Here is a 25753-nt window from a genome sequence, read left to right on the forward strand (position 1 = left end):
CCCAAATCTAGAACATGGCCCTAGGCCAAATCTCCCGCAGTGAGCGTGAGACTCATGCAATGGACTCTAATCTGACACACTCTCTCTCTCCGCACCTCCTATTTCTCACGCTCCCGAATTGTTGACGTTGATGTTGCTGTTTTTGTGGGTACGAGCCGAGTCAGACGCAAGACTACAGCCAGACTCTCACCTGACAGAGAGCGAGCTGTCAGCGGCGGACTGGACTGTTATTAGTCTGCCTGACTCCTCCACTTGCTGTGTTTTGTTCAACCACGTGCATTTATGTAAATGACGTTACACTGCACGGCTGAGGGAGCGCAGACAGGGAGAGAAAGTGACAAAGAAACAGTGTATTCATAAATAAGAATAGTCGATGCTCTGCAAGAATCGCAGTCGCGCTGGCTCCATTTTTTATAAAGGTCAAAATATTTGCAGGACAAAAAGGCTAATTTTTCTCACTGAACTGGAGAAGTAAAAGAAGGAAGAGTGAAAGATCAGAGGGATGCTGTGCTAAAGCTCTAATAAGCTTTTATGACCCTGTAAAAATGGGACTTTATTCTCATTTGTTTTAATACGACTGGATCTCAGCTCTGTCTAAAAAAAAAAAATGCACTGTAGCTGCTATAATTTTAATGACTGAGGCTCGTTATGCTGATGATCACTACGCTACTGTCTGCAGCTTTTAGCACATCTTAGCTCAATGACTCGGTTATCCAGATTAACACAAGCTAAGTTTTACGGTACCCGCCTAGCATAGAGCGACGTGGAACTGAAAAAAGGCCAGTGACTGATGAAGAAAAATCTAACCTTTTAACAAGCGAGAGAGAGAGCCACACTACGGCTTCAATGCTCATGAATATCGGTTTTTAAATTCAACAGGTGGCTAGAAAAAGGCAACCAAAGGGATGTCAGTGTCACTCTGTGTCTGCTGGATGTGCAAGGAGACTAATTATCAAGTTCTGTAACATGCTAGCCAGAACAAAGGTTCATCGGCACTTCCCTTTGAATCTCCATTACTTTTACTTTGCTGGAAAATGTCTTAATTAAACAATGGTGATACATTAAAATTAAGATTATTCATAAAGTGCTGCTACAAGTGTAGCGTGCACGGTCACCAGAGAGTTTCACTTCATTTCTTACAAATACAGTTTTGCTAAAATATCAATTATAGAAAGTCTCCTGTCAAAAAGAATTAAAGCTCAGAACAGCAGGTAAAAAGATTTTCTGGTCTCAGTAACAGCGCTATCATTGAATCTTATTTCCACACATTCCGGTGTGATGAACAGAGGACAGCGACGGTTTGCATCCTTTTAAGTATCAAAATGAACCCCCCACCCCACCCCCCCACCCCCCCGCTTTGTTGTCTCCATGCAGGCTTTTGCTGCAGTGCATTTGGGGCCAGAGGCGAGACGGCCTGGCTGTGAGGCTATGAACCTGTGTTGATCCGTTACTGCTCTTTAAAATGCTGAGCTGTCAGCAGGAGTCAGGCGAGGCAGTTTGTTCTGCTCACCACTCAATGGACATGTTTCATTGGCACCTTGCTGGAGGTCAGCAGTAACTGACGGCCAGAGCTGTGGGGGTCAGGCCTACTACCCGGCTTTAGTTGGAGAGTGAATTACACTGTAGGTGGGGCAGGTGGGCTGAGCCAAGGCTGGGGGGGCTGAGATTGTGGCCCAGCAGCATGTTAAGGGTGTGTGTGGACTGTGTGTGCAGAAATCCATTTGCCCATAGTGTCACACAGCTCCATTTATACGCCTGATGTGTAAGAGCTGCTTGGAAACCCAGCAATTCCTTTTTTTTTTTTTTTTTTTTTCTCAGATTCTTCAACCAATAACTATTCTGCAGGGTACCTTACTTGAGTGATGGAGTTGGAAGATGTATCATTGAAGGATTAGGGCTAGAGCTCATCAAAGAAAATAGCCTGGTCAGTGTGACATGCCACTTTCAAGTGGCTGAATATTTTAAGAGAGCCCTCTTCCTCAGAGGAAATGAAATACAGACAAAGAGTGGAGAGCAGGAGGCTTTTGTTTGTTTCTGCCACTGCTCAGGGGCAGAGATGGAAGATGTGGAGATGTGGAGGAGAATGTTAGGGAGTAAGGCAGTTTGGGCCTATTTTCACCACAGCTGAGGCCTCCGCTAGCCACAAGCGGTTTATATAATTCCAGAGATGAGAGAACAAAATATCTTCTACCACCAAAGTGTGATTTTACTCCCTGTTCCTCCTTCTGTTCTGCTTTACTGCAATCACCTGCAGACAGCACTACCTTAGTGTATCAAGGACAGTACAAGGCCTCCGAATAAGAAACAGAAACAGGTTTATTATTAAGTAGGTTTTCACATACAAGGGAATCTGCTTCGGTGTGATGATGCATGACAATAATGACAGTGCGAGGACAAAAACAGGCGAGTACTGCAAAATACAGGAAACACAAGTGACAAATTAATAATAGAAGATACGAAAAAAGTGTTATAAGCATATGTCTGTTTTTTAATTGGACCGCAGCGTCGCCACTCACAGACAGACTCACAGTGTAAACAACTCCCTTTTACATGACATCTAGTCAGGATCATTGTGCTCGCATGCATGCATCACATGCCACTAAATGATTGTGCATTGTGGGGTGAGTGGATGTGTGTCCTCGTAACTGGACGCTGGCTGGTCAGGATTGCCTGGGAGCTATTCCACGCCATGGAGAATGACTTAGTTGAGCCCTGCTGCTGAGCTCTTCTGAGCATGCTTAAGAGCTGAGAATTATTCCACTCATTTCTAGGTTCCTGTGAAGCATGACAAAAAACTCGAGTGCTTCATGCTCTCCCAATTCCCCTCCTGAGAGGAGCCGAGAGGCTTGGGTTTAAAGTCGTTCAGCAAACACTCACCATGATGAACATTAATTACATCAATTAAGTAGACCACAACCATTGTCTGGGGTGACAAAAAACAATGTGTAAAAAAAAAAAAAAAAAAAAAAAAATGCATTGACAGAACACAAGGATGAGATGTGCAGCTGGTGATTTAAGGAGGCTGATGGACAACTAGACTGTAAATAAAGGTATTTATTTGTCAATGTAAAAATGCATCATCACCTATTTTTAACATTTTAAATTGTATCAACATTAAATCAGAGGATGTAAGGAAGTGGTAGGATGGTTATAAATATTTTGTGATGATCATAATGGTGTAATTTACTCATTAATTGTCTCCTTACTTGGGTTTTTTTTCACATTGGTCACTTTGGTCATACATTACTGTTCTCATTGGGCTTAATTATCAATATACATTCAGTTCATAGGTGGATGTTGGCATTCAGACAGTGGGTGTTGCAGGCACACATAGTGAGTCTGTATGGTTTCCTTTATTCATGAAATAATCTGCCACTTAGCTGATAATGTAATCACTAGCCAAACATTTAGTAAAGCATTACTATAAATGTAATAATACATTATGCACAAATAATGTGTATTACTTCATAAGCAAATGATTACATACAGTTTTTTTTATTAGTGTGTTTAGTGAATCATGTCTGTTTATGTGTTTATGTCCTGACTGCAGTTCATGACTCTTACCGTCCCAGATCATTCAAATAAGAACTAAATAAATATTGGCAAAAGAAATCATAACGGAAACTGAATTTCCAATATTTTTTAAACATCCACAATAAATATGGGAAATTATATGAAGTAACTGAATGTTATTGAGTTTACATAGTTGGATTAACAAATAGCTCAACTGGAAATAGATTAAAAAAAAAAAAAGTGAAAGAACTGACCGAGTGTCCATAAAATGTGACAGTTTAAAGTCACCTCAGCTTCAGCAGCTCACTGCATTGCGTACAGACCACACCATGGTATGCTGACTTTTTTAATAGGGAGTCCTGACCAGCTTCCTCCCACAGGAAAACTGACATTCTTGTCCTGGAGGTGAACAGTAAAAGGGGATAAAATGTATAAAACCCAAGATGCTGCTGCTAAAGGCAAGTTGAATTCATGTTTCTAAAGATACTGAATACCTCATGCAAAAAGTTAACAAAAGCACGCACATACATCCAAAAGATAAATACTAGCTGCTGGACAGAAGAACATGAGTCTGCACACTCGATAACGCTGCCATGAACATTTATTGGTCACCAATAAATGTTCATGGCAGCATTATTGTGAGCGGACTTTGTTTTTCCCGTTTTTCATTGAATGCCTGATGACCTTGGTTGCCACGCATAATGATGCACACTTACTTTATTTCTGGAACACAATGATCCACATAATTAACTTATAACTTGTGGTACAATAAATTGTGTTTCCATCATCTTGGCAGTTGCCTGGAGTTTGTTTAACTTATAAATGATTAACAAGGTTGAATTCAGTTAGTCATACGTGGCTGCATTTACATTTAGACAACATCGCTGCTACTGCCAGTACCAGTAAAAGTCTGCTTAATGCATCTATATAATGACATTAAATAAGGCTGCAACTAACTTATTATTTTCATCATCAATTTATCTGCTGATTATTTTCTCGATTATTGTTTTTTTTTCTTCTGTGAAACCTAAAGATATTCATTTTAGGAGTTAGGGTTAGAAGAAGGATATGAAACAGAGAAAAGCAGAAAATACTCACATTTAAGAAGCTGCCAACAGCAAAAGTTTGTCATTCTTGCTTTGAAAAATGACTCAAATCAATTATCTAAACACTAGTCGCTGATGATTTTGTCAATCGACCAACCGATTTACCGCAATAATAGTTTCAGCGCTCAAATAATGACATTTTCCCTCAAATAATAAAATTGTTCAGAACTGAACAATACATTTATGATTATCTAGAGAGACTTGTGTTCACGGTTCGGGGTTTAGGTTGTTGCTTCCGTGGAAAGCGAATGTTTTTGGATGAGAATTCAGAGCGAAGCCGGTGAAAACAAGCAGTCCCGAGGGAATCCGATGATAGTCGAGAGAAAAGTTTGCAATGTGAAGAAAATCTTTGGCCGAGCCGTGTGTGTTCTACTTCACTAATATGTCCTACGTGTGTCATAGTCCCTCCTCTCAGCTCTCTGATTATTCGCTCAGACTCAAACTACACATTTCAGACTGCAGGTGGTCAGCATAGATGGATGCAGGGGTATAATTGAAACAGAAAGGGAAGGACTTCATTCATCCTACAGTCGTGGGTAACAGATAAAAAAAGAATCACCTATTGAGGTGTCATATTTTTAATTTCCCTGAATGTTTAAATGTTTGATATTCATCACTTTTATTACTTTTATCACACTGGAACAAAATTAGGATGTAGAAGCAGGCAGATAAATCTAGATTATCTTCAGAAATCTGTAGTGATGAGCAAATATTTCCTAAAAGTGGGTCACTCTCTGTCATTTTAAGGGTTTTTTTTCAATTTTAAACCTCTTCTCAAACTAATAAAGAAATGTATCAGTTTGATCTCTTCAGTAATCATGTTTGTATGAGAGGACAATAACAGGATTTGAAGAGAGACTTTAAGCCGCTGTTCATTTTGAGAAGTAAATCAGGAAGAGAACTAAGTAGTTCATTCTTAAATCAAGCTAAATAATCTTGATAAGAAATTATGATGACAATTGTTAAAAAAAATAAAAAATTGGCATTATCATTCCGGTTCGATTCGTTCAGCGCTACTAAAAATACAGATGCATGACAGCGAGAGGATTAGAGAGGTAGATGGAGTCGGACAACGGAGAGAGTGCATGTTAGGCAGCTGCGTCTTGTGTTGGATGTGATTTTAGAGCAGGAGAAAAAGCGAGGATATTCCTACTTTTATGTGGCATTACCTTCTCCTGTTTATCTCCTCCTCCCTTTTGTTATCATGCCACTCACCTGATCACATTTCCAGAGATGGAGGTTCCAGGATGATTAGCTGCATTGTTTTCCTACAATGTGTATGTGTGTGTGTGTGTGTGTGTTTATGAGAGAGAGAGAGAGAGAGAGAGAGAGAGAGAGAGGGGTGGGGGTGGCGGTTAAGGTGCGTGGTTGGAGGGCCTGTCACAAAGAGCCATTATTGTAATTGGAAGTTAAAATCCCATTTGTTTTCCCCTCTAGTGCTTACTGTCAGTACTAAGATAGGGGTCTTGTTTCAAAAATTAACATTTGGTATCGATGTCAAGGGTCACATAAGAGAACATCAACTTATTGAAAAGGCTGCCAGTCAAATATTGTAGCTGAGGCAGGAGAGATTGTTTACTACAGAGACAATTCATTTGTGGCGTTTTCTGATATTCTCTGTTGTTTAGTGTCAAATGCTGTTAATAATAATAATGATAGTTCAATTTGTAGTTTTCACATTTGGTGCTCCTGAATACGATTATTCGACGGGTGTATGTGGAACATTCTCTGTTAAAGCCACCTGGCCTTACACTGTCCTGCACACCACATGTCCCTCAAGCTACCCCGTCTGTTGACCTTAAGTCCCCTTATACCTTAGTCATGATATTATGTAAAGCACTGATATTGGACTTATTCATGGACTTATTTCATTAAGACTCATGTCATAGGAACCATTTCTTGGACTATTTTACTAGAGTGATAGCTCCTGTGGTAAAGTCTCCTCTCATGTTTTCATGATTTGTAAAGGAATTTCTTTTTTTGGAAAGCTCAGGCCAGGTCAGGCCTGTAAAGACCACTGACTCTCTGTATGCAGTACTGGGCTATAACAAGTTAAATGACTTCACAAAGAGGAGGACTCTCAACCTGGTGCAAGGTCAGAGACAGGGAGGGGGCAGCAGAGACCAAAGTAGACTGTGAGGCACTTTAGTGTAAAGAATAGAGCCCAATCCCAAATATAGCAGTTAAATGTGACTGCAGGATCCAGACGCTCTCTTCTATGTGCCGTGTTGGACTGAAGGGAGGATCAAGCTGTAGGACTCTAGTGAATCAACCACTGCTGTCCTGCTGATAGTCTCCAGCAAACTCGCAGTGTGAAATCAATGTCGACATACATTTTGTTTGTGTAGAATAATTCCACAGCGCACCTTTAAGCTATTGAGAGAAAATGTCCAAATTAAAGTTGGGCGTTTTCCCGTGAACAAACAAGTTATGTTCACATTAGTTTTTTATCACCCAAACTCATCCTTGAGGTCTGACAAACATGTCGAGTGCATGTCCTGTGCATCCTCTTGTGCATGCACAACAGGAAACAAACATGGCACCCACTAGTAAAAAGATCGCTCCATAGCACAACTAGTGGACAAAAACTCCACAGGAAAGCTTTAAGTAGGACTTCCTGGTACATGTAGAACAACATTCTTACTCCCTGTGAGAGCTCCAGACAAATTTGCCACTTTTCTGGTACACAAGCAGGACACAGATAGTTGTATTATTAAAGAGTGTTATGGATTTGCACTATTTTTGTTTTGTTTTTTTTTAAAGCACAACCGGCTCACGTTAAAACAAGATTAATTCCCAGTGTTGTGCATGCTAAACAGACCTCCACAGCAACATGAAGGTGCTGTGTCTGTGTCTTCTAAGCCTGGAGTGAGTCTTAGATATCCAGTCATGTTCACAATATAGTCTAGGAAATTTGTTAAATGTTCATAACGTGCTTGCTCAAATGCCCCAGATTTGGCCACAAGCAAGCATCTAATTAGCATAATATTCATATTTCCGAAAAGCTCTTAAGAGCACTTCTGGCATTGTCCATTTCTCTTATTTGCCTCTTATTGCTGTAACGTTTGCTTAATGCCTGGCCTGTGCCTAGCGATCGCATGCTGTGCTCATTGTGAATGCAGTGTGAATGTGCTGTTTGGGTATGGGCCCATGCATCTCCAGGGCCCTATAATCAGCTCTAAGCTGCTTCTATCAATCTTCATAACTGTAGTGGGTTGAGGAGGGAAGTGCAGCTAATCAGCTCTAACCGGCCCCATGTTCAGCCTGACTGTCACTGTTATAGCAAGGCCATATGCAAACAGTGTCCCTTACATGTGCGTCCCTTACTCACATCTTGGCCGTCTCGCAGGGCCATTCCACAGATGGCCAGCTCTAGCAGAAGTCAGGTTTTTGAAAGGGCCTGTGACTCTCACTGAATAGCTGTTAGTGTAGGTTAATATAGGAGTGGTGGCCCTGCAGCGGTGGCAATCACAGCTCTGATCAGAGCCGGGCTTCAAAGACGTCTCTGCAAGTTGAAGCCAGAGTTGTCATTAGCTTCTGCCCTGTGCTTGACAGCCCCTTCCCACCCCCAGCTCCTTCTCTCTCTCTCTCTCTCTCTCTCTCTCTCTCTCTCTCTGTCTCTCTCTCTCTCTCTCTCTCCCTCTCTCCTTCTCTTTGTCTCTCTCTTTATCGCTCTCATTTTCTGTCCGTGTGCAAATGGCTACTGTAATCCTAGGTCTGGGTGCTTGGGCCTGTCACTCCACATTTGCACTAAGCATCTTTCCTTCTCTCATCTCCTTTGCCCTAATTGTATTGTAATAAGCAATTACAGATCTATTTATGCACACTAGAGCTGAGATTGGACCACTTTTTAAAAGGATGTATAGAGGAGTGGAACTGGACCAGACAGTGCCCCTCATCCTTAACTTGTTGCTGGACAAATGCGCCACTGTTGCTAATCGCTCAGCCTTCCCTCTTTTCTCTCACTGATGATCTAATCCCGCTTTACTATCTTGTGCTCTCCTTCTGTTTTCTATCCTGTGCAGAAAGCCCTTCCAAAGCAAAAGTGATTGTGCTGTTGTTTGTTGTTTATTGGCTGTGTTTTCTCTTTGTGAGTCAGCTCTAGTGATGCAAATTAGCAGAGGCAGTGTTTACCTGGACTGGCCATGTTTTCCCTGTGTGTGTGTGTGTGTGTGTGTGTGTGAGAGAGAGAGAGAGAGAGTGTGTGTGTGTGTGTGTGTATGCGCACCGTTCCTGCATAACGTCTAGGTCTTTGATCATACTACATTGCATTGACAGATGCTCTCTGGTGCTTTCTGGTTGCTTATGAACGAGGCCACAGACGGGATCTGAATGCCAGTAATTATATCCCCTCGCTAGAACGATAACAATTGTGGCTTATACAACAAAGTGTGATGGCTTTTTTCTATCTGTCCCATTATTTTTAGGTATGAGAAATGACATCGAAATCCCCTGTCGGCTTCCTCCCTGTCTGGGGCTCCGTGTTTACAGCTGTTTGTGAGCCTGTATGTGTGAGAGGTGAGGGCCATGATAAAGGCTTACACCTTGTAATCATAGTTGGATGTGTGATCTCAGCGACCCGCCAGAGAACTAGCTCGGAGAAAGGTGCGCACGTGATACGTGTGTGTGTGTGTGTGTGTGTGTGTGTGTGTGTGTGTGTAGGAGGGTGGTTGGTCAATGACAGATCCACTAACAACAAATCAATAAGGAGCAGTCAATTAATCAGGAACATGAGAGAATCAAAAGTTTTGGAAGCCCTGACGTGAGGATTGAGGTGCAATCTTTACTGATGCTGTGAGATATTTTACCAAAAGCAGCTTTTTTAAACGTGGCCGCTAGAGAATTTTTAATTGGTGATTGTTAAGATTTTCATTTACTGTAGTAATGTCTATATAACAACTTATCCTAACTATACAGGTAAGTTGTTCATGTTTTGAAATGCTCCAGTACACCATGTTCATCGTTTTAAAAATGATCCTTTCATTTTCTGGACAGCAACGGGTGTAATTACTAAGGTCTTTGTATAGACGCACATCAGTCAAATTGCATTTGTCCTTATCCGATTAAGGACTGCACAGAGGTTTTGCACATGTAAAATGGAAGATAAGTGGCACTTCTGAAAAGTGTATGCTTGAGAATGGAAATTCATATGACTAGCCACTATGCCTGATTCATCACCGCTGGATGATCATTGCGGCAGAGAGAGAGAGAATCGCGTCTGAAATGTAACGTCTGGGGGGGAAAAGCAGCTGTAAAATCTGCCGCACTGTTTTATTCACCGGGTTGAAACAGAGAGAAGGACGGAGAGAGAGAGAAAGAGAGGAGCACAAATGAAAAGATGCATTATAAAGTTACTTTACCGAATCTTTCAGCAAGCAGCAGCACAGCACAAGACAAAAGAGAAGCTATTCAACTAGCTGTTATTTAGTATTTTTACCTTTCTGTTTCCCCCTGTGGCTTTCTGCTTGAACATGTGCTTAATGGCACAGTGTGATATGTTTAAAATAGCCAGCAGTCATTCATATTTATTATAGGCAGTATATTTTATCACATTTTTAAGAGTTCAAGAGTTTTACCATATACCATTTTCATAACTCAATCACTGACCTTTTTTTGTGAGCTGATGAAACATATTTATAACTAATATTTCCTCACATATAGCCTTTATGTTGTGGGATGATCATACACGTCCATAAGCGTCTTCTCTTCAAGTGATATTCCAAAATCCAGCAGCAGAAACCTGTAGTTTTGCATGCATAACACACCTCAAAACAATCCAGCATCAGCTCTTTAGTTACTCTTACTCAATACTTGGTGGCACTTTATGCAAATCAGATGAAAAGTGGCCGGGCTCATCTGTAGTCTTAGTAAATACCTCGCTAAATTGAAAAGTTGCAGGGATTTACGCCTCTGACTAATTTTCCGACAGGCTTAGTAAACATACCCCCTAAATGTTCCAAAAAAAAAAATTAACAAGCTGTAATTCATCCATTGTGTGTTGTTTTTGAATTGAATAATAGTAATAATAGTATAAAGTGTGCAAACAGCGTGGTAAGGCGTACTTAAACTCTTAAAACCACACTGAAGGGCTGAAGAACATGCAGCTTCCGTGTTAAACAGAGACAGCGATAGAGGAAGGTGGAAGCATTGATCTGTAATCTAAGAATGAACATTTTCATCCTTCCCTCCTCTCACCATGAACGGTGTCAGCTTACAACTTTGCCAGTAAAACTACTAAATGTCTTTGTCACCATCTGTCTGTCATTGTCTTGTGTTTCTGAATAGAATTAAAAAGACAACATACCTAAAGCATCAAAGCTGAAGTGTAAAATCTCTAGATTTGCATAAATATGTCCCCCCCCACACACACACACTCTTCCTGCTTCTCTACTACTTTTTTATATTGTTTCACACTATATTCATCTCCTCTCATATCCTACTAGGGGAGTTAATAACATTCATGGCTTGTCTTTGCAGTCTCTGTTCTGTATGCATGCTCAAAACACTAATAGCTTTTTGTAGGTGCAACACAGTGACTCTGAATTTTGTTTGCTGCCAAAGGTAGAAGTACTAAAATTTCCACAAATAGTAATAATATTGTATGTTGCAATATCAGCCACAGGCTTATCTTTTTCATCTTCCTCAGCACTCACAGCAGCCCCCCTACTTTTATAGAATATACTCAAACCAGGAGCTCAATATTATAAAAGATTTGCAATGAGGTGCATTATTTACACTTACAGCTCATAGGAGGAAATACAGTATACACCTGCACACGAACAACACACTCGCAAATCAGACTGTAGGGTCAGAGTCATAAAAGGTAAACAGCTTTGGTCTTAAGTGACTTTGATAATTACCTGCTTGGTATGACCTAAAAAGATATGAGCCATGTTTGTCCTCTCAGTCTGAGAGTCAGAGAGGTGTGTCAAAGTAACTGCCGGCGTGTGTGTGTGTGTGTGTGTGTGTGTGTGTTTTGTATAGACTTGTGTGAAAAAATGCACACAATTTTGTATATTTGTGTGTGTGTATCTGTCTATGATGGTTTGCCAAAAATGTTACCTTGGCAAAGGTGGCAAAAGGTCAAATTCAACCATTAAAAGACAAATCAGTGTCAAATTATGGTCCCTACTTAGCTATTACCAACACTTTTCACCAGTCTGGCTCATTCTAGAGCCCCCCCTCCCCCCCCCCCCCCCCCCCAGTAGACCGTACCAAAATGATTAGGCTGTTAAAGTAATTAATCACAAACATCTATGATGTGATTGCTGCAGCCCAAATTTCATCAAGGAAAAATCCTGAATATTCAACATGAACATTAGGTTCAGACATTAGACTGTACGTACCTTAAACTTCTTAATGAGGTCGCAACATGTCCAGTACAACTGTCTGCACTGTGATGTCTCACTCGGACACATATAAAAACAACCTTTTGTCATGATTAGGTCCTTTTTTGCCAGACCGCACAGCAGCAGGAAATAACAGATGGAGTAAATCTTATTTTTGTCCAACTGAATGTAATAATATACACATTGTGTATGTTTTTGTGATTGATATGAATGATTTGCAGTTTACTGGGTGTTTAAACATAGTCGTGGTTTATGCAGCTACTGCGCCAGCCTTCGCGTCCTTCCTGGTTACTCACTGTGATGCCAGCCAACTGCCAAGAGTTGACGTTACTGTGTGTGTGTGTGTGTGTGTACGCTGCCAGCTAGGAGTATAATGTTGTTGTTGAGGTGTATGGACAAAGCTGTTTTAAGCACTAATAAACAGAATGTGATGCACTGAGGGCTTTAAGTTCTGAAAAGATGGATGGATGTTGTTCATTTGAGTCGTGTTTTAAGTTAAAATCAGGACGGTGCAGATGTAATTATGTCCATGTTTTAAGAGTCACAAATTTCTACCAGTCTCTGCCTGACTTCTGGAAATATTCAAATGATTTTGAGTTAGCGTAGCCTACAGTTTTAATGTGACAGGCATCATGAGATAGCTAGCTTTGTCTCGATGACCTTGTACAGAAGGTCACGCTGTTCTTCGAGGTAGATGTTTTGTCATTTTCTTCTGTCTGTCATTGTTTAAAACTACTAACAGGTGTCGATAAGAGTGCACCAGAAGCTTTTTACATTTTTTTTTTTTTTTTTGTCTGCTTCTCTGTATGTAGCCTATCCACAGCATGCCTTCTATTAGCATGGTAATGCACTAGGGCAGTAATTATTGCAGCCCTCCTCACACACAGCCACACGCACTCAAGAAATTAGAAGCACATTCACGTGTAAGCACACACACACACACACACACACACACACAACTCGCTTATACGTACACACACACATCACACAAGTCTCTTTACTGTCTCTTAGGGATGTGCAAAAATAACTGTATGTTTGAAAAATTGGGTTAAAGGAAAAACTGGGTTGAAGAGCGGTCCATTTTTAAATCTGTCAGCTTGAATTGAAATGTTGTCGAAAAAGACTTTAAAAAAAAAAAAAAAACTTCAGCCAGACCCAAATGATCAGCACTAATGTTGCTGTAAATGCAGTGTAGGGAATTTTCTGTTCCCTAGTAGTTATTATTGGAGAGTGTGTGATTTGGTTAAATAGAAAAGGCATTTGTTAAAATGTAAAATGATCTGTGTCAAATTAAATGCAATTGCAAAGTCATTTCATCCAATCATCTTGCCTTTATTGCACATGCTACGTATTTACACGATAAAAAAAAAAAAAAAAAAACAACCCAAAAAAAACCCAGCAGTTATTTTAGTAGTCAGGGAGTGACTGATCAATTATGTGCCGTTCTGCATCAAACATCTGAGACTGTAGTTAATAAGCGTTTACTCCTATATAGTATCTCAAACAATGTGTATAGCCATAAGGGACACAGTATAGAGCTATGAGGCTTAATGCCTGTTGTCACCATGGAGAGAAAAATAGAGAAAGTAATTGTGTTGTACCGGGACTCAAGCAATCCCATCAGCTATTGGGCAGACATGTCAAAGTATAAAGACAAGGCTGAAAACTTGACTGGTTGCTGCCCGATGGAACAAGACGGAAAAATGACCGGGGAATAGGTGGCCCAGAAGGGAAGCAGGGCAAACAGCTGATGTAGAGAGGCAAGCAGAGATGAGCATTGACTTGTTTACTTTTTTTTACCTAGATTGGCAATGATAAAAGTGAGTGATGTTGATAAATACTCGCACAGCCAGTTTATCAGCAGCTGTCTGGCTTGGGGTTGCCGGCGGCAGCATCCAAGGCTGATAACCCCTGAGGCCTGAGGCATGATGTCGGGAAGGAGGAGGGGGGAGCGGGGGATGATGCAGCTGCTGGGTCTTGGCCAGGGTATAACCCTAAACCAGCCGGTTGATATTTTGCATGTCCACCAGTAGTCAAACATTGCAAAGAAGGGAAAAAAAAAAAATAGCTATAAGCTTTGCTGTGGGCTGTAATGCTACTATTACTCCAAGATCCTTGCCATCAGTAGGGTAAAAAATAGTCTGAGGGGGGCACTAGAGTTTTTTTTTTCTTTACATTAACCATTGAGAACATTTCAGACTCAGCTTTTTAGGCTCAGCTATACATAGTCAGATTTGGCTCCGCTTTGGTCAGTCTAAGCTGCACTCTGGCACTTTCTCAGTGGTGCTTTGAGGTCATCGTTATTATGTTAACACACGTGCATTGCATGTTAACACCTGAACATGAATTTAGCATTTGACATAATGTTACCTTGTTAGCATTTTAACAGGCTAACATTAGCATGTTAACATGAATGGAGTCAGTACTGTCACTGTTATCATGATAGCGTATTAGCATGTTAGCATGTTAGAATGGGAGTCTGGTTCATTTTTAGAGGTATCCTAAGTGCACATGTCAACTTGCTGGTGAGGCTAGATGAAAAGTCAGGGGATGACTGAAGTCATTTGGATGCATTCAAATGTTACCAAGGGCAACATTACTAGTGAGTTCAATATATTTGTACACCTTGAAACTGAACCTGTTCAACACCTTGAAATTAGGAGGATAAATGCAAACCAGTGAAATATATTAGTTTTTTTTCCCCCTTAAAAGATCATTGGTATAAATGTCTTTCTATTTTCTTTCAATTTTTCAGAGCAGTCGACTTAATTGAATTTTATGGTAAAACAATATAATAAAAAAGAACATTAAAAAAAAAAACACAGAAGCAAAATTAAAAAACCAGAGTGTAAGAAGAGAGGGCTCATGTGTGGGAGGCTGTGTGCATATGTGCAGGCTATGTGCCTGTGAGACTGTGCACCTGGAAAGCACTGGACAGATGGTTACTTCAGCTCTAGCTGAATGTTGCTTCTTTTTTCTCAGTGTTAAGCCTCTTTCATAGATCGAAAGTGTTTTGGTCAGCATTTTGATCAAGGTAGACTCTTTCAACCTCCATGATTGTTTGCTGTGCATCTCTGGAGTATTTTTATCCTGCCCTCATCATTTATTTTTGTTTGATTCTGGCTAGCCACGGGAGATCAGAGCTGTGGCTTTCTCTGCTGCCTTTCCCGCTTCTCCTTTTTTTTTTTTTGTTTGCCAGTAAGATTACAGAGCAGCGCATCACATTATATGAAGCATCATATCGGTAAATTCTCAATCTGTCGCATAGATTTGGCTCTTCATTGAAGACAGTAAAGGATTATATATGGGAACATGTGTTTCTGGAATCACAACAACCTACTATAATCTTGTCTTTTCTTCACTGGCCAAACAGACGCAAAACAAACAAGTGAACCAGAGAGTTTGTTGGACTATTACTGTAGACTAGCGAGGAGCTTTAGGCATTCAGACCCTCCCGCATCATTTCATTTCCATGTTTTAGAGTCTTATAGTTTCCCAAGAACTAGACAAAGAATAGTGGATCAGACGAAAAGTGCTAAATCATTTGCATTGCCATGTTTACTACCAGAGGTCAGCTGAAACAGGCTGAGGTGAAACTTTTTCTCCACACAGTGTTCAAGCAGCCGCTTATTTCACAGTCAGATCAGGCTAAAGCAATAACGACACAATAGATGCCATAGAGACATGAAGTGCTTAAACCTTACTATTATATACTATGAGATTTTTTGATATGACATAAAGAAGTACAAATTGAATACAATACAGTTTAATTTGTCTGAAATCCTGGTAATAGAAAGTCTGATTAGCAGTTGAATGTGTCATCATCACCTATGCTGACGAGATGTTTCAGAAGTCTTGAGACTGTGTCTGTGGTTAAATGTCGGTGCATAAACACTATTTCTTGCGTGCAAATAAGAAATAGTCCCTCAAACATTTAACAGTGACACTGGTGTTGAATTGTTACTGTAGTTCCCTGAGAAATCGTCCTCCCTAAATTTAGCATGTGCTCTCTGCAGCAGATGTTCGTGCCCTTTTTGATGCCGTGGGTAATAATCCTTAATATTCTTACTGTTTGAAACTAAATGAGGCTTTAATGCACTCTGATTCCATCTTCCAGCACTCATTAATTGTTTTTTTTTTTTTTTTTTGAAAGTCCATAAATTATTTCTGTTGTTGTTTTAAGAGTTTCAAACAAGATAAACAGAAACTTTTGAGGATGAAATGAATGTCTTTAATACTGTCACAGTCTGTTTTGATTAGAGCTTCCATTTGAAATGTCATCATAAGGAGGAATTCACAGAGCTGCTTCTCTTAGCCAAGTCTGCCAAGTGTATTTTTTTTTCTTCCTGCCAAAACCTTCAGCATTTCTGACCTTCCTTGTAACTAACACTATGATACTGAAGTGGTTTTGAAACTTCATTGTGTGGATCCGTTTATTCCTGTTTAGCAACTCCTTTATATCCTTCCCATCACAGGTGCTGCTCACCCAGTGTGTTTGAAGCCTCATTAAAGGTGTTGTGCGATGCATTTGAAGCCACTAATATTTTCCTCTCGCCCTTTTTTTCTTTTCCAGATGGTCACAAGAACAAAGAAAATATTTGTGGGTGGCTTGTCAGCCAATACGGTAGTGGAAGACGTGAAGCAGTATTTTGAACAGTTTGGGAAGGTAAGAGAGTTTTTTTTATTATTATCCTGCATAGTGTTGTCACAATAACCAAAATTTCGGCACTCTTCAATTGCTTTGCATGCTATTAAGTCTGATGTTTGATGATGGAATATTTCAACAAATTCAACTGTATTTTAGTAGATGTTAAAATGATAATTGGCTTCATTAAAGCCTCAATCAGTGTAGAGCGCCCTCTGTCGCTCCAGCAGTCTCACTGCGGTTTACATCACATGACCAGCACCCCCAGTCGTCATAAAATTTCAGCCTTAAAAGAAGCCAGTGGCTCCAGTTTGGGCTCCTTTCCTGTCAGTAAGACGAATAAATCTATAATGTGACAAGCAAACAAGAGAAGATATGACATTAGCTTCACACAGTCCACCACGCCTGGTCAACAAACATGTATTTTACTCACAGAGCAAACAAGCACGGACAACCATCTGCCATCACCGAACCCCCTCCGCAAAAAAAAGCAAAAGCCATGAAAAATGAAGTCATGTTTTTTCTTATGTATTGTAGTATAACATCAGCATTAAGTATTGGAGTTGAAATTAGGGTACTAATATTGTGACAACACTATTCCAGTGTGGTCTGAAAGAAAAACACACTCAGTTCATTAGGCAGAGACACATATGCAGCTATCTGTTCCTGTCTGCTGCAGCAGTTTCTGCACGCTGTTCTCACGACCAATACCCCCAGCTGAGTGAGGCATATATGAACACCCTTTTACACAAGGACATGCATACCGCACATACTCACACTCATGTGTACACACATACACACACACACACACACACACACACAGAGAAATGCTCAGTCTCAAGCGTGTGCACATGGGCGTGTGCACACACAAACAGGCTTTGATACAGTGGCAGCATTTCACAGATAATTTCCTCACACTGAGTGGAGATCCATTTCCCTCATGTCATATTCCACATCAGTCAAGGTCACCTTCAGCTGATACAGTCCCTGTAACATCAGCGCTTGACCTTGAGTTTAAACAATTTCACTGAGGATGGATTTTTCATGGGCACATAATGTACCATGTCCTGAAGGAGACAAAAGAGCTGTTATAAAATAATAGAATCTGTTATTTTTTTTGCTCAGAGACAGTATGCAACCAGCTCTCCCCCTATAAAGCTCAGTGTTATTTTCTTGACTGAGAGCGAGCAAGGTGAAGGATTTTGTACGGCTCCTTTTCTGAGGAAGACGTAACGAAGACCCCGCCACGGCCCGGTCCGCCGTTCCAAATAAAGATAGCTTATTTGCACAATAGAACGCAGCGAGCGAATATTCAGCACGACTTTGCAATCAATGGATCTGAGAAAGGGCTCGAAATGATTTTCGACTTGATTGAATGGCATAATTGACTTGATTATACAAAGTTTTTTCCTCCTTAAGGAATCCTCAAATGCTTAGGAGGAAACAAACAAATCAGACTGATTGAGCAAGATCTTGTGCATGTTTCTGTGTGTGCTTTTATAGCCTACTTGTGCATGCTCGGATGTGTCTGCAGTACTGCTCTCGCCATGCGTGAGTGTGTTATAGCGATTATGTGTATTTATGTGGGTGCATGATTAGGAGTGCGTGTGTGTGTGTGTGTGTGTGTGTGTGTGTGTGTGTGCGAGCAGGTTTGAGTGTCTTCCAGCAAAAAAGAAATCAGAGTAGATATTGTGGGCTATGGCAGACAAGATATACAGCGAAAAGACGTATCGTTCTCTCTGTTTTTTTTTTCCTTTTTTTTTTCTGCTTTACACATCCCAGGATTTATTAAATAACCTGCCTGTCAGTGCAACCTACCATTATCGCCACATACACACCAGTCTGAGGACTTATCCACAGAAGGGAAAACCAATTAATTCAGTTTCCCCTCCATAGAATCTTGGTGGCAGTATGTGTGTCAGTCTGTCAGTCAGTCATCAGTCTGCCTATGTGCATGTCAAGGGGGACATTAGCTAGCGTGGTGGCAGGGCAGCTAGTCATTGATATTTCTGGGAAGTGTGTTTTGAAGCACTTATCAATCATCACACAAGTACAGCTTAAGGCAACAGCAAATGTTCTTCCTCAGTGGGAACAAGCTATTTCACGATACTGTGTAGCAAGCACTATATTTGTGTGTGTTTGTGTATGTGTGTGTGTGCAAGGCAGCATAGGCCAATTAGCAGGATGTGGTCTACAGAGATGGCGGTGGTTGGGAGGCAGTGGAGGGGAAACAGCTGGTGTGGCCACAATTGGGTCACAGGTTCTGTCTGTAACCTCCACCAACCTCCCCTCCTTCCCACGTCAGTCCCTCCCTTCTGTCTCCATTCTGTCAGGGGGAGAGGCGGCATTTGTTATGGGGAGAGGCTTGACAGCTCTCATGCACATCAGTCTCACTGCCACTCTCTCAGCCATCACCATTAGGACAGAGCACATGCCAGAGCCTGGCACAACTTCAGAGGAGCTGCGCCATAGCCAGACCCTCTCTCTCTTTTTTTTTTTTTTCCTTTTTTTTTTTTTCATCGCCAACAGTATACGCTGAAGGTGTGCATTTAAAGTGATTGTGACAGTCATTTGAACAGAACTGAAGTGTGGTTGTGTTTGACTGATTCTAATGTATCTCAGATGGATCCCATTACCTAATAGTAGCCACATCCTGCCTCCCCTTTTTTCTTTTTTCTTTTTTTTTTTTTCTCAGGCAGCACACTGCACCTTAGCCCTCCGAGCCAGATGAGACAATCTTATCAGCGCTGCCTGGCCTCCCTTTATATTCAAGGACTCTTAACTGGAGGCTGCTGCTATTTCTGTCTTGCAATAAAGTCAAATTAATCAGTGCGCTGTTTGTGCTATTATGTGCTATTGTGCAGACATATAAATTGTAAGAAAAGACAGTGTTAGCCTTTAGAGATCAGAGTTTTGGTTTTCCCTTGTATGTAGGCCTCCCTTGTTGATACTTTGTTGCCATTTGTGTCTAATAATCTTGTTGGGTTTGCAATATGCAGCGTCATATGTAAGCATTTGTAATGCATTTACCTTCCTGCCTTTGCTTGTGGGTTACATAACAAGCAGAAACACCACCAAATATTAGTCTACAGATGTGACGGCACTGAAAAGATGATATTAATATGCATAAAATCTGAAGATTTTTAAATTAGTTTGATTCCTATAGAGACTGCTTGCCCCAAGGTCAAAGGTCAAGGGAGCTACAGAACAGCAGATGTGTTTGTAGGGGTTCAATGCCTTGCTAAGAGTGCAGTACAGAGACATAATACAGTTTTATTAATGGTGAAATTTGATAATTTAAAATGTGTGATGAGGCTGCCAGACGTGTGTCGCATGTTTGTTGATCTCCTAAGTATTAGGCTATTTTTTTTTTGTATGCTGGCATAAAATGTTCTTATTTTCCAATAAATCAAACACCTGTTAACGAAACACCTACCACCCCAAAATGTTCCACTGAGGCAAGCACTTGATTAAAGATGGGAGTTGGTGTATTTACACCTTAAATTTGGATGTGACATACCAGCAGAGCCCTGCCCAGGCATGAAAGCAGCTCTCCCCACTGTTAAAGGCATAATTAGCTGGGGTTGCTAATGCTTCCTCATTGGTTTATTGTAATCGGCTTTGAGTGCATCTCATACTGCCCTTATTTGTCTAAGCTGAAACAAGTCGTGCTCAATGACTCAGTTTCTGCACTCCTGCCCATTGGCTGGGCTTTGCTGTGCAGGCCTGAAGCTGACTTTTAGTTTCATCAGAGCTACTTGCTTCCATGTCACTGGGCTGCCACAATCGTCCCTTTATGTCCAGGCTGTCCTGGTTCTCATGCTCCACTGGTCTAGAGCCAGATCCTGGAGGTGGAGCTGAATGGGAGCAGGAGGAGGAGGAGCTTAACCAGTTCACTGCCACTGGGCTCAGGAGGGATAAAGGTAGACACACAAAGGTCACTACTGAGTCAGACAAGCAAGGCAAAGCCTCGAGACCTAAGATGAGACAATGATCTCAACAAAAAAAAAAAAAAGAAAAGAAGTCGGTCAAGGTAGGGGTGATGACACCTGGAGGACAGTGGAAAGATATCGATAGAGTGAGATGGTGGGAAGAGATCATTGTCAGAACACAGAGGAAAGACCAGCCCATAGCAGCAGCATGAAGCGTCTGCACTCTTCTCTCATACTTTCACTGAGAGGAAGAATTGAAATTATAAAAGCATCAGAAAAAGATTCCTTGGTTAGTGCATGAAATTTATACTGGGGCTTTGGTAATCTAATACCACGGCTGACATTTTGCGTGCCCTTAGATTTTGTAAATGGCAGAAAAATAACTCTGTGTGACCGTCTGTAAAGACTGTATGAATTCATTTTGCATACCTGCCCAAGTGCTTAGGCCTTTAACAACGTTGGAGGTTTTCAGGTATGTCAAGCAAGAAAAGCAGTCCTGATAAGTATGAACAAAAATCACTGTATATTCAGATCAGATTATATTGTTGAGAAATAAGTTTTATGTAATACTTTTTCTTGAGGATAAGCCAGCAGACTAAGCTGTATAGTGAAATATCAGTGAAATAATATTGCGTGCCTCTCAGGATTGTGCCTTTGTGAATCATTCTAATGCTGTAGAAACTTAGCCATGAGCTATTTTTAGCATCAGTCATTCACAAAGTGCATCTAAATCACTGTGCCAAGATTACAAATTACCAATAATCATTGATGTGACATTGATATCATCATTCTTGTGTTATCTGTTTGATTGCACAATTAAATTTTACCTTGGGTGACAATGCAATTAAGCTGTTACATTGACAACATACATAGACAAGGCTTAAAATGACGTCGAAGGTGCACATTTAAACGCCCCGAGGAAAGCGAAACCCCAATACACAAGTGTGACATGTTCATTGGCTGAAATGAACATGCAGAACATGGATGATTAATGCAGAAAAAATACACTCTATATGAGGGGAAAAGAACCTAATCAACAGGCCACAGTCCTTCATTCCACTTCCTCAGCTAGTGCAGGTGCACATTTGCATGCCATTTACATGGTAGCTCACAGTGACCACTACCACTCCAACGTTATGGTGTCCATCATCTGCTGACATTCTGTGATTGTTTCCTCTCTGCTGCGGCTCACCCAATCAGTTGAGGATATAGTCTGGTTCCAGTGATTATAAGGAGTGATCAGAGCAGCAATGATGGAGCATGTGCCTTGCAGTGGAGATTTAGCCAGAGGCTTCAATCTCATTGCAGTCACTTGTAGTTAGTGACTGAGACTAGCTGTAAGAAGGGCAGAGCAATATAAATGAATTGGCTATGAATGTGGATACGGCTGTGGTGCTGCAGGGACACACAAGGGGGAAAGGGCCAGTTAGACAAACTATTTCATATCCCTCTTGACCTTTATTTGCCCAGTGGCCCAGCAACATTTCCAATAGAGTAGCTTTTAAATGGCCGCCGAAGAATTGAGCTGTAGTATTCACATCATTTTTTGTGAGTGTCTTCGTATGAGAAAATGAATGTGTATGTGTGTGTGTGTGTTAATGTAAGTGTCTTTACTGCAGGTTACTGAATTTTTACTTTAAGGATCAGACCTTTAACAAAAGATTTAATAGATTCTTGACTATTGCTGATCCTCAGAAATATCTATCACATGGTCTCCTTCAACAACCAGATGCTGTGGCAGTATAGCTGGCTCACAAAGAGAGCTGTGGATCAGGGGAGATTGACACCTTTCTGTAGGTCTGCGTCTCATCTCCCAGCTGTCCCTCATGAAATGGCTCCCTCGGGATAAGCCGGGATTGGCTTGATTGAGTTATCGGCGACTGATCGGGTCATTGAATGATGGAATTTTGAGCCCCTGTTCTGCTTAAAGAATGAAATGTTTAAAGAAGATTGACTGTGATTGGATCAGATCCAGCACCTGCTCAAAGGGGTCAATCAGGTGAAGGCAGAGGAGGCGGCAATCTCTGCTGCGCTATTGTGACACGACAGGGGTGGTGAATTAATGCCTATGTGTTGGGGTAGGGTGTTGGTGCTGGTGGGTGGATGGTAGTGGGGTCTTGGAGATGCCATTCAACAGGGAAGCGGTCGAAAAATGTCATCAGAGGAAGTGTCATGAGTAATTTGCAGCAGTCTCACCATCAAAATGGTGTGGAGGCGTCCACCTCCACTCCTCCACCTCAGCTGTGCAAACTGCAATCTAGTCCTTAGGGAATCCCATGTGGGAGAACACTTCAGTAGGAATCGAGATTCAAAGAAGGGTTTATTTCGCAGATGCATGGGAAATATGTATTGATATACTGCACTGTATGTATGTTCTAAAGATTGGCGTGGAAAAAAGGATTTGAAGGGTGGAAGCTTGGCAGAACATTAATGCAAAAGAGGTCCAAGGGAATGCTTTGAGGGAAAACAAAAATTGCATTTAAGCATGTTTTGTTGGAGTGCAAACCATGTGTTACATTGGATTTTTGTCTGATAGACTGAAAATAGGCTAAAATGATAGAGATCATTCTAAAATTACACGAGGGCATAAAATTAATTAAGCAAATTGGAGTATGTGCAATGTATAGCATAGCATAATGTCATCTAATATTTACAGGAGATGGTTTTTATGTTTAGTGGAGGATGTTTTCCTTTTAAAGTTGATCTGATGTCGCCTCTCTTCATATGAAATAGCTTCTTGAAATGCAGTTTTAAAACACTCCTATTGAGAACATATGATCATGACATGCATAGTTCCCTTAGTTCCTGTTTCTCTGAATGTATGTGGATTATTATATAGATAGAGAGAATGTATTTCCATGCTATGGCTCAAGTGAAAGTTTTAAAGTAGTGGAGACAGGCATATTTGAGTTGTGGTCCACAAAAGCCGACGGCGGCCTATGAGTGACAGACCTTGTGTCTCTGCATGTCACATTCAAACGAGAAACAAAATGATGGTGTCAAATTTCAGCTTTCATCTGATAGGCTTTTAAGGACGACGCAAAACTGATTTTCAGTCCAAATAACCCTTTTCGTCCTCATCACACATTTTTCTTAACAGAGGGTTGTAAGTACTCTGCATCCCCCCACTGTAGAGCTCCAGGAAACCACTGAGCATAAACCATGACTCAGCACCACCTGGAGAACAGGCAGTTGACACAGTACAGCTCAAGTGATGACACTGCACAATGCTTATGGCACACCTGAGCTGATACAAACATACCTTTATAGATGAGACATTTGCTCAAGGTATTTGTGCAGTCTTGTGGATGGATTTATCCCAAATGCAGCAAGGTGATGACATGAGTTCAAACTGCAACTATTACACTTTTTTTTCCACATTTTAGAGGTATATAGTAAACAAAAAATTCAATATTATTTTTTTCAGTAGTCAGTATAATGTGCCAGTAGATGGAACCTTGTGACTAATGTTGACAACCTTTGCTATCCAGCATTGGATCTTGCAAAATGAAGCCATACACTTATCCAGAGAAAAGCTGTTAAAAAAAAAAAAGCTCAAGAAAGCTCTTCTTCTGACTGCTGGATAAACGTGTAAAAACAAAAGATGCGCTGCTCAATGTTGGTTTCAAAATCCTTCCATTTTCTCCCATACAGAAGCAATCACATTTAAAGGGAAACTTTGCCGATTTTCAACCAGCATTTTATCATTACAGTATTGGTAGTATATGTTTAACAATGTTTACTTCCCTCCATGTTGTCTGCACCCGGAGCTCCCCACTCATTTGCTGGCAAAAGTCCTCCGGGTGACTTCAAGGACAGTAAAATGCGGGTCTCCATGTTACACCAACCAATATTTAAAAGCAATATCATACTACTAAATACTTTAAAATATCAGTATATTTGGAAGAAAAATAGTTCATGATATGAAGCCAAATATCACGCTGTGGAATCAGATAACAGTGTGGAGGAGGAAGCTACCACCACCGGCGCTAAGTTACAGCGGCAGCCAAAAGACAGGCGCTGCAGTGACCGGTGAGGATCGTCAGAGAGAATGGAGAAAACTCTGCGCTTCAACAAACTTAGCGGTTCTTTGGTAAACTTGACTTTTTTTCTGACAGAATATGACGACTCCTCGTTGTCAAAAATGGGTAAAAGAACAACATCCCAAAACAAGCTCAAATGGAGATGGCAGACTCGGAGGTGTTTTGACTTTCCATCGGCAGCTCTGGCTTGTGTACAACCTTCCAGCTCTCAATAAGTTTGCAATGATTGACATAACTGACTCCAGTGTTTTATGACCCTTGCACACCGGTATGATATATCCAGACTCGATGAGGAAAAATATAAATGAAAATAAGCCTCAGTATAGAGATATAACACTGCTCAGTCTTTGCTGAACCATGCCTCCGCTTGCCGTAACCACAACGTCAGTAGAGTCAGTCAGTCTGATTGGATGGGAGGCACACAATGCATTCTGGTTGTTGTAGGATTCACCCTTAAGAGCGGTATGGGGAATCTACAACCTTTCTCTCTAGTCAAAAATAATTGCACATTACAGTACATTTCTATTACATAGGTGACCTAGTTTTAAGAAATCATCATATTCACAGCGGTGAATTTTCCCTTTAGTATCCACTTAATACGCCTGCCCTTTGTGAAATGAAACTTTAAAATAACCAGTCACATTGAAAGAGCAAAGAAAGCATACTTTGCTATGATTGACTGCCATCCCACGACCCTGACAGTATGTCTTTTTTAATAGCACAGTTTGAATGCAAAAGTGTTGGAAAAATGACTTCAAGTAGCCCATTGCCTGTGCTTCTTCAGCCACCTACTACAGTGTGACCAGGTCCACTGGCAGCTCCAGTGCCTCCCACACATTACATGGCCTTCTTGAAATCACCGGGTAAATGTTCTTACAGTACATGGAATGTACACAATGTGCCGTGTTGACTTGAGGGGCTAATGAAGTCTCGAAGGTTTCATTTATGTGAAACACTCAATGTGCCGTCCCCTATACGCGAGTGAGGTATTTTGACAGCCAGATAAACTCCTTACTTCCACCAAGACTCCATAGAAATAATTATATTTCGCCCACAGGTTTACTGGCTAAAGAAGGGTAAAAGCAAAAACAGAAAGTATGATTACCTAAACTGCATTGCATTTGACAACAAGCTATCATGTGCCTAGCTTATTAAGTAATCTTTT

At 40.9% G+C, this 25753-nt stretch overlaps 1 protein-coding gene across 13 annotated transcripts in view; it reads left to right on the plus strand.

The window, feature by feature from the left end:
- msi2b (musashi RNA-binding protein 2b) overlaps positions 1-25753 on the plus strand; it is a 260618-nt gene that overhangs the window by 64442 nt on the left and 170423 nt on the right. For all 13 annotated transcript variants that reach the window (XM_044369996.1, XM_044369998.1, XM_044369991.1 and 10 more), the window contains exon 6: positions 16542-16634. In XM_044369996.1, the coding sequence (XP_044225931.1) occupies positions 16542-16634 (93 nt within the window). The remainder of the gene's footprint in view (positions 1-16541; positions 16635-25753) is intronic.

Source organism: Thunnus albacares, chromosome 13 (genome assembly GCF_914725855.1).
Source record: "Thunnus albacares chromosome 13, fThuAlb1.1, whole genome shotgun sequence".
Lineage (NCBI taxonomy): Eukaryota > Metazoa > Chordata > Actinopteri > Scombriformes > Scombridae > Thunnus > Thunnus albacares.